The 15464-nt window shown below is 42.5% G+C and overlaps 1 protein-coding gene and 1 non-coding gene across 5 annotated transcripts in view; both read right to left on the bottom strand.

Moving 5' to 3' along the window:
• htr2cl1 (5-hydroxytryptamine (serotonin) receptor 2C, G protein-coupled-like 1) overlaps window positions 1-15464 on the bottom strand; it is a 221281-nt gene that overhangs the window by 7595 nt on the left and 198222 nt on the right. For all 4 annotated transcript variants that reach the window (XM_085264523.1, XM_085264531.1, XM_085264542.1 and 1 more), the window contains 3 exons: window positions 3498-3661; window positions 3240-3393; window positions 456-688 (listed from right to left, as the gene is read on the bottom strand). In XM_085264523.1, the coding sequence (XP_085120649.1) occupies window positions 456-688; window positions 3240-3393; window positions 3498-3661 (551 nt within the window). The remainder of the gene's footprint in view (window positions 1-455; window positions 689-3239; window positions 3394-3497; window positions 3662-15464) is intronic.
• Window positions 10062-10134, bottom strand: trnak-cuu (transfer RNA lysine (anticodon CUU)). The gene has a single exon. It is a non-coding gene; the product is annotated as a tRNA-Lys (tRNA).

The following is a 15464-nucleotide window of genomic DNA, read 5'->3' as shown; positions in this document are numbered from 1 at the left end:
TTACTTCTAGTCTAAGTAGTACTGAGCACTATTTGAACGTTTTTGACTACACCGCTGATGGTGTATGCCTGAGGATTATTACTTAGGAATCACCTTTTTAACTTAATGGTAAGTTTATTTTATTTTAACACAGCACAACCAAAGTAAGACCAAGTTAAAAAGCCTTTTGTTTGAAAGCTTTAGAGGTTTTTCCACCAAAGCATTCCGAAATTGAAATTGTTGGGGTGTGGATTTTGCTATTCTTGGGGTCATTGTCCTGTTGCATGACACAAAACATCTGCTTTTGTAGAGGTTGATCTCAGACTCGCAGACTTCAGTTGTTGTTCATCTCAGGTTGTGTTTAAGACCAAATATATACTTTTTAATGTCCTGATTTGTAAACCATTAAAACTTTAAGAGGGTGTACTTATTGCACATTTATCATTTACCCCCTGATTACTCCTTTTTATTCTCACCTTCGAGGCCCGTCTCTCATTTTTTATGGCCTGCATCATCCCCCGGCGACCGTGACTTGACGCATCACTCCGGCCCGGTCCAGCTGCCGGCGAGCTGAGCTGGGACGCCACCTCAGAGCTGGGAATGATGCTGATGCTATCTGAGGTGGAGGCGCTGAGCAGAATGCTGGGCTCTGTGCCCTTCAGGCAGCTCAAGGTGTTTCGTCTGCTTTGAGGAGGCGGGACCTTCAACTCTGAGCAAGGGGCAAAAAAAACCCATTTAAATTTCAAACTTTTGCCTTTAAAATGTTTTAGTGGAAAGCTGAATGGCTGGACTTGCACATGTTATCATTATGTGTCAACCAGAAAACTGCTGCCTGTACAGCCAGCCAATGAAAGAATGTCAAGTTTTCTATTAACACTGCAGCCGATATTTTGTAGGGTAGAGGCGAGATGAAAAGTTAAGGCACGAGCTGAATGTTTCATTTTCAATTTTCTGTGTCTGGGATTGGAGAGAGGATAAGATGGAAAATGGGCAGAGACTGCAGTATCATGCAATTTTATCTGAACTGGAGAAGCCAAGGCTTGGCCTGGAATGGGAAACGTCCGAGTGGCGCCCAAACTGATCAGATCAGATAGATGCTGTTTTCGCAGCAGCACAACAACATCTCAGGAAACAGCTGACGAAGTGTGCTTTCTGTTTCGCCTTACCCACTGTAAGTGCTCGGAGCTGGAGAAACCTTTTTGCAAAGCTTTGTCCTTCTGTTATTCCCGCTGAGCAACGTGGCCTACACGTGATTTACGATGACAATACAAACTCTTAGGTATCGAGAAATCCCTCTGGGAATCCTGTAATTATGCACTTCAAGAACATACAGTAATTATAGAAGCACTTGCCTTGTAGAGAGGTGTAGACCAAGCTCATTATTTCTAGTATCATAAACCTGAAAAACATCTGTTATGGGTTTTCTCATGCATAACTAAACTTAGAGAGCAGATGCATTTAATAAGGGAATACCTGATATCAAATGTTGAAAGATAAGCAGACTTGTTACATCAGGTACACCCTGTAGGTTTAGGTCTACCCTTCCTTCGGGATAGGTTGATCTTTTGCCTTCAGCCTGGATGGCCTGCAGGCTTCTAGAGACGTGAAATGGATTGAAGATGCCAGAATTGTGATCTAAAGCTATTTCCAAGAGCTGCTTCATCACATAAGAGAGAAGGGGCTCTTTGCATCCACTCTTGTGACCAGACCAAAGTCGTTCAACCTGTTTGAGTGCTTAGCTCACATATTTGTGTGAAAACAGCCGACGTTCACATAACTGATAAACAAGGATACAGCTGCACAGTTAACTGAATATCAATCATGTTTTGGACTTTCCATAATTAAATGAGCAACAATGAAATTGCTTAAAACCGAAAGCAAATTGAAAGCAAAACTCCCTAAACATTCATGGGCAAATCACTGCCGTTCCCTACACTGTGCAATGTGAGGCATCCAGAGTGGAGTCAGCTGATGCCGCCACACTACGTCTGTCCATCTCCCGCTCCCCGTCACTCGTGAACAAGCCCACGGCAAAACGCGTCAGCAGCAACTCATCCCTGACCCAGAGTGTACCCTCCTCACTATTCTCATTCCTGCCGCTTCACACTCGGCTAAAAAACGCTCCAGCGTGACCTGGAGGCCACCGCCTGACGAAGCCAACAGAACCACATCATCCATAAAAAGCAGAGACGAGATCCTGAGGTCACTGAAGTGGGACCCTTCTGCTACTTCTGTTCATAATAAATGTAAACAGACTCAATTAGGGGATCAATCAATACAATCAGAAGTAACAGGCAGATCTATAGATTTTTGTGAAGTAGGGTGATAGACCCATTGCCTTTACTGTACACCGATGAGTCATGCTCACCCACCTGAGCCAGAAAATGTCCTGACAACTCTCTGATAGAGCGACGTCCAGGACAGAGTACCACAAAATAGGGAAACAATGGCCAACCTAATTTTGAAAAAATAAAAATATCCCAAACACGATTCTAGTTTCTAGGCCATGATTTGACAAACAGGGTAAGAACTTGTTGTACAGTCAGAAGAGTTGATTCTTTTAGCTGCTGCTTTACTTGTGATGGATCCACATGCTTGAGTCTCAGAGGCTGGGTTTCAAACTTTCCCATATCAAAAATGGAGCTACTCAAAGTGAAGAGCTTTCTTATGTGTCTTAACACAGGGATATGTTGAAAGAGCACAGACACACATCACTTACAGAGGAGCCTCCAGTATCATAATTTTACCTTATGCTAATTAGAAATTGATTATCTGCATTTGTACAGTCTTGTCATACCAATAATGAAAGTGTTGAAGGCCCTGAAGCTAAAGACCAAGTCGAATAAGAAACCTAGGGTGTGTGCAATGAAGCATGCTGTTGGTGCTGAGCTGCTGTGGAGGCCTTCTTCATTATTAAAACACAAATTGAAATATGCCATGCTTAGGCGGTATGACTCAAACATCTCAAGAGTGGCAAAATAAAAAGCCATCAATTTGTTTTGTGCTTCTTCTTGGTTTAATTGCTGGAGGGTTTAATACTTAGAGTGATTCAAATCCTTCAGAAAGTAAAACATGCTGGGATACCAGCATAAAATACATGAAAACAAAATCACTAACAATAATTATGTGTCTGTGGTTGTGTGTTATTTGCTAATACTTTCAAGAATAAATTCATGTATTTACCATAAATTCATTGGTTAAGTTAGTGGGAGATTTTCCTGCTGACATACAGGTGCAGTAAAGTCCTGGTAGGTGTTTACCTTGTGAGTCTGGAGGAGCAAGTGTATTGATCTGAGGAAGGTGGAAGGTGCTGGGTGGAGGCTGCAATGTATTTCCCATTGCTGGTGTGTGCAAAGGCTGCTGGGAAGAAGTCTTTGCCTCATACAGGAAGACTGTGGCCTGCCTCTGAAGCACCTGAAGGGGAGGGGACATAGATGAAGGCAGTAAAGTAAAGACATTACAACAGATGCATGTTGCAAAGAAGAGCAATCGCACAAACACGAAAAAAAAAGCCCTACCTGTATGGTGAGGCAGTATGTCACCACCATGATTACGAGCGGGATGAAAAAGGCCACAAAGGAGCCAATCAGCACGAAGCGCTCCTCGTTGAGGACACAGCTGCCATTGACGAAGACCTTGTCCTTGTTGTGCAGGCCAATCACTGGAATGGGCATTGACACGCCTACAGAAAGAAAGAACGAGGGTAGCAGGAGAAAAGTCTGAACATCTTTCATTTGTAATATTTTGTGGGAACATTTTGGTGCATGCCCCTCCCTCATTTCCTAGGTTATTAAAAGGAAAGGCTGCATGGCATATATTTTTTTTCCATGTGAACTGTAGCCTCTGTTCTTAGCTGACAGAAGTGGCATCCTGTGTGGTCTTCTGTAGCTGTAGCTCATCTGCTTCAAAGCTCAAGACGCTCTTCTGCAGACCTTGGTTGTGACAAATTGTTATTAAACTTGCAGTTGCCTTTCTTGCCAGTCTTGCCATTCTCCTTTGGCATCAACAATGCATCTTCACTCCTGCTGCTGATTGGATGTTTTCTCCACAAACCCTAAAGATGATTGTGGTTCTGCCTTGGGTTCAGATAGTTTTCCTTCTCTACTCTAGGTTCTGTGTGGTCTTCTCAGGTCTTCTTTGAGCACAGAAGCACCACCTATTTCGCCAAATATTTTGACTGTGAGGCACTGCCCATCAGAACAAAGACGGCTTGAAGGAAGAGGAGCTAAAACAACTTGTTTTGGACAGAGGATGTCCAAAACAAGCTACTGTGCTGCAGTCCAGTAATATAAATGTGGAGCTGGATGACCATTAAAATGTTTTTAAGAGTGTTAGAAGAGTGAATGGGAACAAAATATGAACAATAAGGGCAATTTTTAGGATTTGTCTTTGTAGTGTTGTTATATTACACAGGCATAGCACAAGCAAAAGATGAATACCAATGAGTTAGAATGTAAATTGAAACAGTGGTATGCTGGGGAACTGCTGGACCTGACATTCAAGCAAATGTTAGTTTGACATGAACCTAATATACACTCCAAAAGCACCAGGCAGGAATGGCATCGCCCAGCAGGATAATATACAGGGTGACGTTGGAAAAAACTGCAGAGGAAGAGCTCAAGCAAGATAACAAAGAGCCACATTTTTTCACTCCAAACTCCCCAGATGCCAATCTGACCAAACATACTTGGAATGCAATGAAATGAGCCTGGTTAGCAGAAGCTCCGCCCTGCAACAGAACCCAGAGTATTCACTGCAAACCCCATGATGCCAGACACCACAGAAAATCCCCAGAGGTCCCACATCCACACCCCAGCAGGTGTCAGAGACATTTGGAGGCACAAAGCTGAATGTACTGATTGGAATCTCATGCAGGTTGTATTAATGTTCTGGTTCTGTATACACCATTTTTCACTCCATGCATCGAGTAACTAAAGCTGTATCTAATGATTCCTATTGCAAATTCCCATTGCAGTTTTTAAGGTAATGATTAATTACACCTGAAACAACACCACTTTCCACTCAGTTTTAGCGTTAGGTTACTTTAAATGCTCAGAGCCGGAGTCATTACCTGGAAACACAGAGGGTCATTTTCAGAGTAATAATCATAAATCATGGCTAGAAAATGCAACATTATCTCTGAAAACACATTTGGTGGTTTGTACCCCCGGTCCGTGAACACGCTCCTTTTATGATAATGAAAGTAAATAACTATAAGGTGCTGTAGAATAACACATTAAATATATTAAATGAGAGCTGGATCTGTAGAAATCTATCAGTGTGTAATGGATGTTTATAGCGGTGCTTTGGTGCTGTTAGAGGATACTGCTGATAAAAGCCTGAGGTGAGAGGCATCCTTTGAGACAGAGCTGATTTTCTGACCTATGATAATAACACTGACTAATGTGCCGTTTCTGATTTCAAAGAGCGCTTGTGTTAAAAGTGTCTGCTGCCCTGGGCTCTGTTTCAGAACGGAGATACCGAGGGGAGAAGCAGCGACGTGTTTTAAAGCTCTACAGGCAACAGCACTGTTTTACAGACTGGTCGCACATCTCGGTCCCCTTTTAGCTGTTTAATGCCAGAAGTGTGGGCAGGCGTAAGTGCAAGATCTATCGTTTTCTCCCGGACTGCTGGCGACCGGGCCAACATCAAAATGCAATTTGGAGTCGTAGCGGCTCCCCTAATGCAATCGTTGCAATCAACTGCACACACACGCTGCCCAGAAGGATGAATTTGTCCGCATTAAAAGTACATTTTACTTTTGTGAATGTCCAAATAACTTATGAATGTAAATAGAGTTGAGTAAAGAGGCTGTCCAGCGGTCTTGGTCGCACACAGTGTGTAGACCAACGGCTCCCAGCTTTTTGCTTATAATGTCCTTCAGGTTGACTCAATGATGAACTTTATTAACACCACCTCTCACAATCAAATATCTTTATTTCAACTTCTTTTAAACTCGATCTGCACTACTTTCAGTTATGGTTAGAAAAATGTTTCCAGTATTTCCACCTAACTATGGGCTTACTATTTTAGAAATCTATCCACAAATTGATTCTACGACTCTGTTTAATAGCTGTTGGTTATGTTTAGCTGTCCCAGTTTGTCGTTACGATTAGCTAACAACTCTATATGTTATTCATGCTGTTAGATAATGATTTAAATTGATTATCTTACCTTTTAATTATTTCAACTTTAAACCAACACATCCCACTGCAAGCTGTAGTGTTAGCTAGCTACTAATATTTGACATTTTTTTCCATAATTTCAGCTAGCGTTACCAATGTTTGATCCAGTATGGTTAGCTAGTCTACAATCAGAGATTGAAACCCCTGGGTGCTGGTTTAGGTCAGTTGGACGAGCAGGTGACCATACGCTGCATGGCTGCGAGCGGCTGGCCCGGGTTTGAGTCCGACCCATTGCTCCATGTCTCCCCCTCTGCTTTCTTGTTAGCCTTCACTGTATCTGTGTAATAAAGCCAGTAAAAGGCTGAAAAAAATATATATAAAAATTGCAGGCCCTCTCTGTAACACACCCAAAGAAAGATTCTAGGTCTGACCAACCGTCTCAGTCGTGGGCAAAAAGATGAGAGTCAATAAAATTCTAAAAGATAATTTATTGACAAAAAATATCAAGAGATAAAAGATAAAACAGTCCAGTGTCCCATTTATGAATCATATAAAAAACACACAGTCCCAAGGCCAGAGCCAGCTATGCCACACTGCCAGGTGCACTCTACGTGTTGCCTTTAACAGGGTTAGAAGTTGTCCTTGGAGACCCACCACCCTGCAAGCATATAGCCAGTGGTCACTCCAGCCTCTGCAACTCTGCTGCCTTTAGGCTGTGGCATATAATAGGCCCTGGCCTGCACAGAGAGACAAAATGACACTTTCACTATAGAATTCATAGCACAAAATCCATCCATCCCAAACATATTTGATTTCATCACATTACATACCTGCACAGAGAGACAAAATGACACAGCAGTGTTTGTAGTGTGGGCTATAAGTAGACCAGTGTATCAGTGCAATCAAGTACACCTGCCTCTAATTAGTCCAACCCCATTCCAGCCATTGGCTCACCAAAAATGTGACACACACACACACACACACACACACACACACACACACACAAAACCACTCCCAACCCAGTGCAACTTCACACAATAATATGGAGCTGAATTAACACAGGCACATTAGTCTACCATGTTACACTCTCTCCTTCATATCTCCATACCTATGGCATTTAAACAACTGTTCTTGCACTTTTCATTCTTTTCCTGATTCACTCATCACTTCATTCATGAGCTTCTCAAATTACTCCTTCCACTTTTTAGATAGACTCTCTTTACTTATTAGTCCAGTTTCACCTCGGGCCTTAGGCACCCCTAATCTGCAGTACATATTTTCAAGCTTGATCCCTCTGCCAGGCCAGTTCTTCCACAAAGTTCAGTTTCACATAGATCTCAGTAAAAAAGGACAATTCCCATACCGGGAGTTGAACACAGGCCACCTGGGTAAAATGGGACATGACAAAGGAAAACAAAATTTCTAAACAAATGGGAGAAAATGAACAGCTGGCTACATCTGCAGAGCCCTGTTCTTTTGGAGATTTCCTTGAGATCAAAGGAACAACTTCACTAAGAGTTTATTAAAGGTGACACTGAGTTGTTATAGATGCTAAAACCATCCACAAGGTTCTCTACAAGAGACGAGCCTGGAACTCTGGGATTAGACTTTTTGCACCAAGTTCAAGTTCAAATTTTATTCACCACATGCAGTGGCAGGTTGCCCTGCAGTGGAATGAACCCGCCTCCCGACCTTACACATACAACAGAGACATCACATGGGGATACAAGTCAGAGAACGGTTGCATTACAGAAAAACCACTGAAATGTACACTACAATGCGAAAGTATAAGAGGAAAAAAAGAGACCTCTACTCATGCTGGGCTGGAGGACAGCATGAGAACAGGAAACAAAAAAACCTCCTCTGCACAGAAAGCACATAAATGTCCACAGTACAACATTATAGAGCACGTGACAGCAACAGGGTTGTGTAGGGGATGAGGAGTAATCCCAGGCAACACAGCAGCCATCCTGCCACTGCGCCGACTCTCCAGCGTGGGCCCAGACCCGCCCGTGTTCCCCAGGAGGATACAAGCATCGAAGGCGTTGGAAGGGGAGGGGGATGAGTGAGTGCTTGTCAGTGTAAATGTATGTGTGTGCGTGTCCATAGTTCAGTGTCCTTCGCCCTACCAGGCTAAGTAAACAGTCTACAAGCCAACCCAGGTGGCCTTGCATGCAGTGGGAAGAACAGTCTAAAAACAGTCGTTTAGAGTTTTGTTCAGCTCCAGCCTTGAGCCCACAGCTAGCGCCGAAGGGATAGCCGCATTATGATGGTGATTTTTCGTTTGTGCGAATAACTCATGAGAATTTCAAAGCTGTTCTTTAACACTCCGACACCGACACTGGTCTCTCAATCTCCCGTTGGAGAGCCGTGAGCTTCTCCATGATGTTATCAAACTTGCACTCCGTGGTCTTGTCATTCTTGTGCTCAAAGAGCCGATTCTGAGACCTCACGACCGCAGTGAGCTGCTCCAAGATTGAATCCAACTTTAGCTCAGAGGTCTTATTCTGAGTATTCACGGCAGCCGTAAGCTTCTCCAAGATCTTAACCACGCTGCACTCAGTGAGCCCTTTCTGAGAAGTCGCGCCCCGTCCCATCGTTTCAATCCCAGCGGGCAGCCGTGGGTGGGTTTGAACAGCTGGTTCCGCTTTCTTAATTCTCCGATAAGCCAGGGCCAAACCAGCTCCGATCAGCAAGAACCCTGTTATCATGGTTCTGAATAGGTAGATATCTTCAGCGTCCTCGATCGACAGTCCCACCAGGCACACGATCCTCCACTTCTGCCACCCATCCACTGCGTATCTGGCAGGGAAAGTCCCTCCAGGGCACTCGGGCTCTCCTGAGCCCAGACTTCTCATTAAGAAAAGGGTGTCAATAGCATTCAGAGACCAGTTGATCAAATCCATAATTCTCTTTTAGGTTTAGAGAACAGATTGTGAGAGGGTGTTCCAGGGAAAAGTAATACAAAAATACACGAGACTAGACAAGGACATACAGTAAGAGGCTAAGCAGGGAAGATAAGGGGAAGGAGGAGAGGAGAAAAAGTGCGAGTGCCTTCGCCGAGAGCCAAACGACCCAGCAGTGATTGTTTTAAACTAACAATCATAAATAAAATACTCACTACGTTGGACAGCTGAAATATAACCTTTAGTATTTTGTTTTCAGTTTGCTAACAGATGCTCTTAGTCTTATAGAGATGTCTGCAGAGCATGGCGATAAACTTCAGACCAAGAGAGTAAATGTAAGTTTTAAAATGCATCACGCAAGGAGAATAAACAATTGCCTCCATCTGGTGTTTTTCTCATTTAGAGCGAGCAATCAGGTGAATCTAAATAAAAGCTGTGATTCACCTCATTAATTCATTTCACCTTAAAACCATGTGGATCCCGAGGTAGAGCTATATAAAAACGTATGTGGTTTTTTTTCTTATTATCCTTCATTAAACTTGCTTTTATTTCAACCTTTCTCTGTGCTTGCTCTGCCAGCTCAAGTTCATTTTTGTCATGTCAATCATGACAGCAAGAGCCAACCTCAGCCTGCGAAATCTGACTTTGCCCAGATTTTACTTCATAAAGCACTGACTTGAGACTTGACCAAAAACCTTCTGAAGAATCATATTAGCAAAAATGTCCACGTGAGGACGGATCGGCACCAGAAGGTCATAAAGACATGATTTGCATTTGCACCAATATTTATTTTCCATCGAGGAAAGAGCATCTGACTCAGTTACAGATGAAAAAGAAAGCTTTCACAGGACTCTGTGCAGTCCTATAGAAAATCAAGCACACCTTTACACCTTCCAGATGATGATCTGCGTCTAACTGTAAGCATGTGTGAGAACCTCTATGAAGCAGAAGTTTTGGCAGTTCACATGTCTGGAATAACAAGGTCATAACAAAATCAGCTGAATCCAGGACTTCAGAGAGTTTCTTGATAACTTCTGTCTTAAAATAGCTCCGCCCAACGTGGGGCTCGAACCCACGACCCTGAGATTAAGAGTCTCATGCTCTGCCGACTGAGCTAGCCGGGCTTGCACACCTAGTGAAACCGCACTGGTAATGTTTCCTCTAATTTTTCATGTGTCTGCGCAAACACACAAACTCCCTGAGCAGTCCCTTGGACCACTGTGAGCAACAGCAGACGTGTGCACTGTGGTCACGCCAGCATCGAATCCATCCAAGTTTCATGGTTTATTAAAATAATCAAATTACAGCATTTACATTTATGTTAGACTACTTTTAATTAACTGCTTTAGCCCACTTACAATGAAAATTCAAAAAAATCTTCATGACCTGTGTAGTATGTTAACACTATTGGAAGTAAAAATAACTTGAACTCCAACTTTGAAAACACAACTTTCTTTTTCTTCCTCTTTTTTTTTTTATAAAGTTCTGATTTGTATTATGAGTATGAGTCTGTGGTCTGGGAGAGAGTCCTGTAACTCTGTCTGCAAAATACAGTAAATAATGACCGATGTTGGGCAATTAATTATATAGTTACTTCTTCAAAAAAGTAACTGAGTTTTGCAAACAACAAAGTTTCTTGCAGCTGTTTAACTGAATTTACAGAACAATCAGCTGTTCTGCATCAAATTTGATGCCAAACAAATTATTTGTGCCACTCCACAAAACAATTTCTGTCCACTATGAGATAAAGGACAACAACAGCCTGATACCTGCAGGCCTGACAGCAGGAGACGTATCACTCCTGTAACACCTGTAACATTCAGCAGTCGCCTCATTGTTCTGACTCACACAACAAAACTATTGACAACACTAAACGCTAACTACACAAGATTTGCGCTAAATGTCGCAAATCTCTCACATCTCAAAACACCGCCGTCACTCCTAACCCCCCCGCCGTCCCCACCCTTCCTAAACAACTAAATGCCAGAGAGATGAACAAATCTCACAAAACTCACTGAATTCAGTCTGATGATCTCTGGGGTCAGTGTTTCAATGTAGCCATCAAATATTTGGGCCAAGACTCAGAGTCCCATTTAGTGGTCACTAAGCCGTCACCAGAATATGACTGCATTTCAGTAAATGTATTCCATCTTTTGGTCATCACTCAGACTGCAACTAGCTGCTTTAACATGATGGGTCAGCACATTTTAGACTACAAAAAGAGAACATAGAGCTCCCAGTACCCAAAACGTTGTCCTTATGCTCCAGATGACATCAGTTTATAGAAATTAGCCTCAAACCTTTGAGCAGTACAAGTGCATCTAAATATGTAACAGCTGTCAGTTCGGACCAAAACAGACTGAGGTCATTCATGAAAACCTCCTGCTCTGCATTTTTAATTTGTCACCAATGAGAAAACGGTTGTGTTCACACAGACACTTGAGAGGACACACATTAGCTCTAATGGACAGCGGGAAAAAAGCCGGAAGATACACAAATGCTAGAAAGTAAAAAGTCAACAAGAAGCAGAAAACATCTTCTGTTTGGGTGTTTCTTTGTTAATCCTTTAGCATTGATCTCTCTAAGCCCTCTCAGACCTCAATCACAGCTGAACATTGTGGTGCAGAACCTCTTGAGGGGTCAAGGAAATGCCAGCAGGAAAAGAGCAATTTCTTCTGATTTAAAGCCGGATGCGAATGAGTGCAGAGCAAGAAAGGACAGAAAAGTAAAAACCTACCTGCTATCTGGAGGCATCAATCAACTCAGTCTGTCAATGTAGCTCACAGGAAGTAATCCCTGTCAGCAAAACAACTTTTTAACTGATGGAAGAATGTATTATGTAGGAAACTATTAAAAGACTCATAAATACTATTTTCCCTTTTAAGATGGATCACTCAATCATCTTTGGTTAGGAGTAGATTGTTTTCCACATAAAAGGGCATAAAAGAATAAAGAAAGTGAAAAGAAGCACTATATAAAACTTTAATGATGTTTGATCTCTTTTCTTCAACTCGGGCAAAGAAATACATGTTTTTTTTTGTATCAGTGTGTGATAAGATGAAAAAACTGCAGATAACTAAGTTGAGTCCTGGAATCGATACAGCTTGTGTTTTACCTTTTGGGACTTTTTGACCGAGCCACTGGGAGCACATAGCTTGGCACACTTTTTGGCCTTAAGCACTCACAAACCAACTTATTTGTCAACACGAGGCTAGCTGTTGATAGTCTCAACAGCTTTAACCTTTAATAAAATGTTTCATCATTAGGACACGACCGAACATTTAATTGCATCCAACCAAAAGATAACAAACCTTTGCCCTTCATTAGACGCTTTTTGATTCACTTGTTTCTTAGTGAAACACGTATTAAATCCCCACACGGGAAACCTGATAGCCTGTGGATTTTGTTCTGTGACACCGTGACTTTAAATGCAGCAACAATCGATGCCCAGGTGGAGTTTATGCACGCATGCAGTGACTTTGCATAGCTGCTTTGGGGGTCGAGGACATACAGTAGCGGTACGCACTTTCACCCTTGTATGTGTGTGTCAAGACTTGAAGCCCTCGCGGGTGTTAAAGGGCTCAGAACAACATCAACAGGAGCCGGAGGTCAGACAGAGTGAGGGAGGGTTGAGGGAAAAGTTTTAAAAGTCATTTGATCCCTCATCACTTTCCTCACAGGGAGGTCATACTTTCCTCTGTGCAACACACGCCCCCTGTGGCTCAGGGGGTTTGGGAAGCGTATCTGTAACCGGAAGGTCGCTGTTTCGATCCCTGATCTGTCCTAATCTGCCACACTGGTTGCTTTGCATGTAAGACGGTGACATCCCGACAGCTCTGTGCCATTTATACCACTGCTGAGAGCGCAGGTACCAGAGACTAGTCTGCAACCTCCTGGCAAAGAACGATCTCTAAAGAAAAGTGAGACTGATAGTGAGCGGTTCCTGTTGGAAAGCAGTTGCTAAAGTTTCAGTCACGGAAGACTGGAAAGTAACCCTCCTTTCCCCCCACCCTAAGCTGCTTTTGCAAGCAGCTCTTCTTTACTTTGAAGGCAAACAATTTCCATTTATATCCAAACCACGGGCAACCGCAGCAAGCTGACAGTAACCAAAGCAATCTAGCTTGAGACATATTTTCCTTGCTGATAGGGGACTCACTGACTGGTTTCTACACCTGTGCGACTGACGCCATATGCCTGAATTATGCTTCAGCTGCGAATCTACTCCTTAACCTACAATGTAACTGCAGAATCTCAATCAGGCCTTAGCCAGTGCGTTTAAAATTGAGAGTTGGGAGCGAGGCATGTCTTTTATATTGCCTAAACCTGTTTCGTCATGACGCAGATGGCAAAGGATGTTTTGTGCATCATTTCGAGATGCCAGTGATTTTTACAAAATGTCAGTATTTGACTCCCAGTAGGGAGACAGTGGGTTGAGAAGTATGCGTGGTGGGAAGCTCTTGCTTGCGACAGCATGAGAAGATTTAAACACCCTTGGCTGAGCTGTAATGTTACCCAGCTGCAGGTGCAGTTCAGCAGAGAGGAAGCAGCTTTTAAATGAAACCGGGTTGTGATTTCTTAAAGAGAAATTGTTGCTGAGATGAATTTTTCCTGATTCAAAATTTGGCAAGAGAATCATATCTACACCTATTTATGAACATTATAAAAGCAAGAGGAAAAAATATGTCGAATTGTTTTTTGGGGGTGTACTGTCCCTTTAAAATAACAACGAAAAATAAAATAAAAATCATAAGACTATATGAGATGACTGCTTTTACTCCAGCAAAGCCACAATTCCCTCTAAAATCCTTGTGGTAAAACATTTAAAGTCATCTTTTAGGAATCTGTTATGATATTTTGATACCACGGTAAGCATTTACAGGATATTGTTTTATACAGGAAAACTGTTACTCAATAAGGCCGATCTACTAGTTGTTTTTCTCTTTCTCTGTGACCCAAGAATCAATGTGTAGGACTCACGAGCTGGTACCCCAAGGTCGAAAACACCACAGAGATGAGACCACTTCCTTACTCCCATCCTCCCTTTTTCTTTATCTCCTGGAAAAGGCTCGTTAAAGGCTAGGTGGTTTGTTTCAGAATTCACTAATGAAAGAACTCTGTATTTTATGTCTAGGAGTGTATTTTGCTGGGATGATCATAAATTATAGCTGAACTGATAAACTACACAAGGGATACTTTGCTCAGAAGGCAGGAAGACGTTTCCTTATTTAGTCTGTACCGGTTTGAACTGGGAAAGCTGACACACGAACCTTTTTTTTCTCTATATAAACTGCTGTGTATCAAATAAACCTTTGAGTTGATTCTGGGAAAGCAATCTGAACAGTTTCTGTATCACTTTGTTCTCCTAGCTGCTCCCGATATCGTAACTAACCCCGCTGAACGGCATACCTGAGTGTTACTTTGAATAATTAGGAGTCTTATAAGGAAAGGACAAACTCTGCTTATTGCTCACGCCACGGAGGAAACCCGGGAAGGCAATTTCCTTCAGAATCCACATATGAATGTTGACTTGCAGTGTGTATATATATATATGAAGTGTCAATAACTCTACGGCATATCTTCTGGCTACCTTTAACAATTACATTTCAAGATGACAAAATTAATTTATTCGCATATTTTCGTCCTAGCTTCTAACAAAATCAAATAAGAAAAGTGCTGCGATCACCTTTGGGGAGTAAAAAGTCTGTGATGCAAATCACTTCCAACTGTAACAACACACAGCCAGACGCTTTGAGCGTCAACAAACTGAGAGGGTTCCCACTGCTTCATAAAGTCAGGAGGGGCACTGATAGGACCTTTGGAGACACTGCGAGGGGGATTCTGAAAAGTCATTAAATTTAACAACAGTCATCAGTCTCGAAACTCTCCATGTGTACCTGTAGGGGTCGGCTAAATTAACAGTGGTGCAATATAAAAATCCAGTCTTGCAGTTGACCACAAAATGACACAAAGGTAGAATGTATTTTCTTCATTGTGCTCATTTATAGATGTGTGAAGATGAAAGGCCAGTTCACTGAATTAAAGAAAAAAAGAGAAACAACCCCAGCGCAAAAGCAGAACGTGTTCAGAGACTAATTAACTCACAGATAATATCCAGAAAGGTTTAGATCAGGGGTCCCCAATCCCAGTCCACGAGGGCCGGTGTCCCTGCAGGTTTTAGATCTCACCCTGGGTCAACACACCTGAATCACATGATTAGTTCATTACCAGGCCTCTGGAGAACTTCAAGACATGTTGAGGAGGCAATTTCTCCATTTAAATCAGCTGTGATGGATCAAGGACACATCTAAAACCTGCAGGGACACCGGCCCTCGTGGACTGGGATTGGGGACCCCTGGTTTAGATCATGGAATCTAAACCAGGAGCTCTAACTGATGACTTGTCTGTGTTCTTAGTGCGTCAACAAAGATTTTTAGACTTTTCAACCATTATCACT

This window comes from Mchenga conophoros, linkage group LG3, assembly GCF_057382185.1.
Source record: "Mchenga conophoros isolate Kocher_MC1m ecotype Shallow Benthic linkage group LG3, M_conophoros_male_GT1.1, whole genome shotgun sequence".
In the NCBI taxonomy this organism is placed as follows: Eukaryota; Metazoa; Chordata; class Actinopteri; order Cichliformes; family Cichlidae; genus Mchenga; species Mchenga conophoros.
The sequence above is the reverse complement of the archived record's forward strand: the minus strand, read 5'-3'. Positions and strand labels throughout refer to the sequence as shown.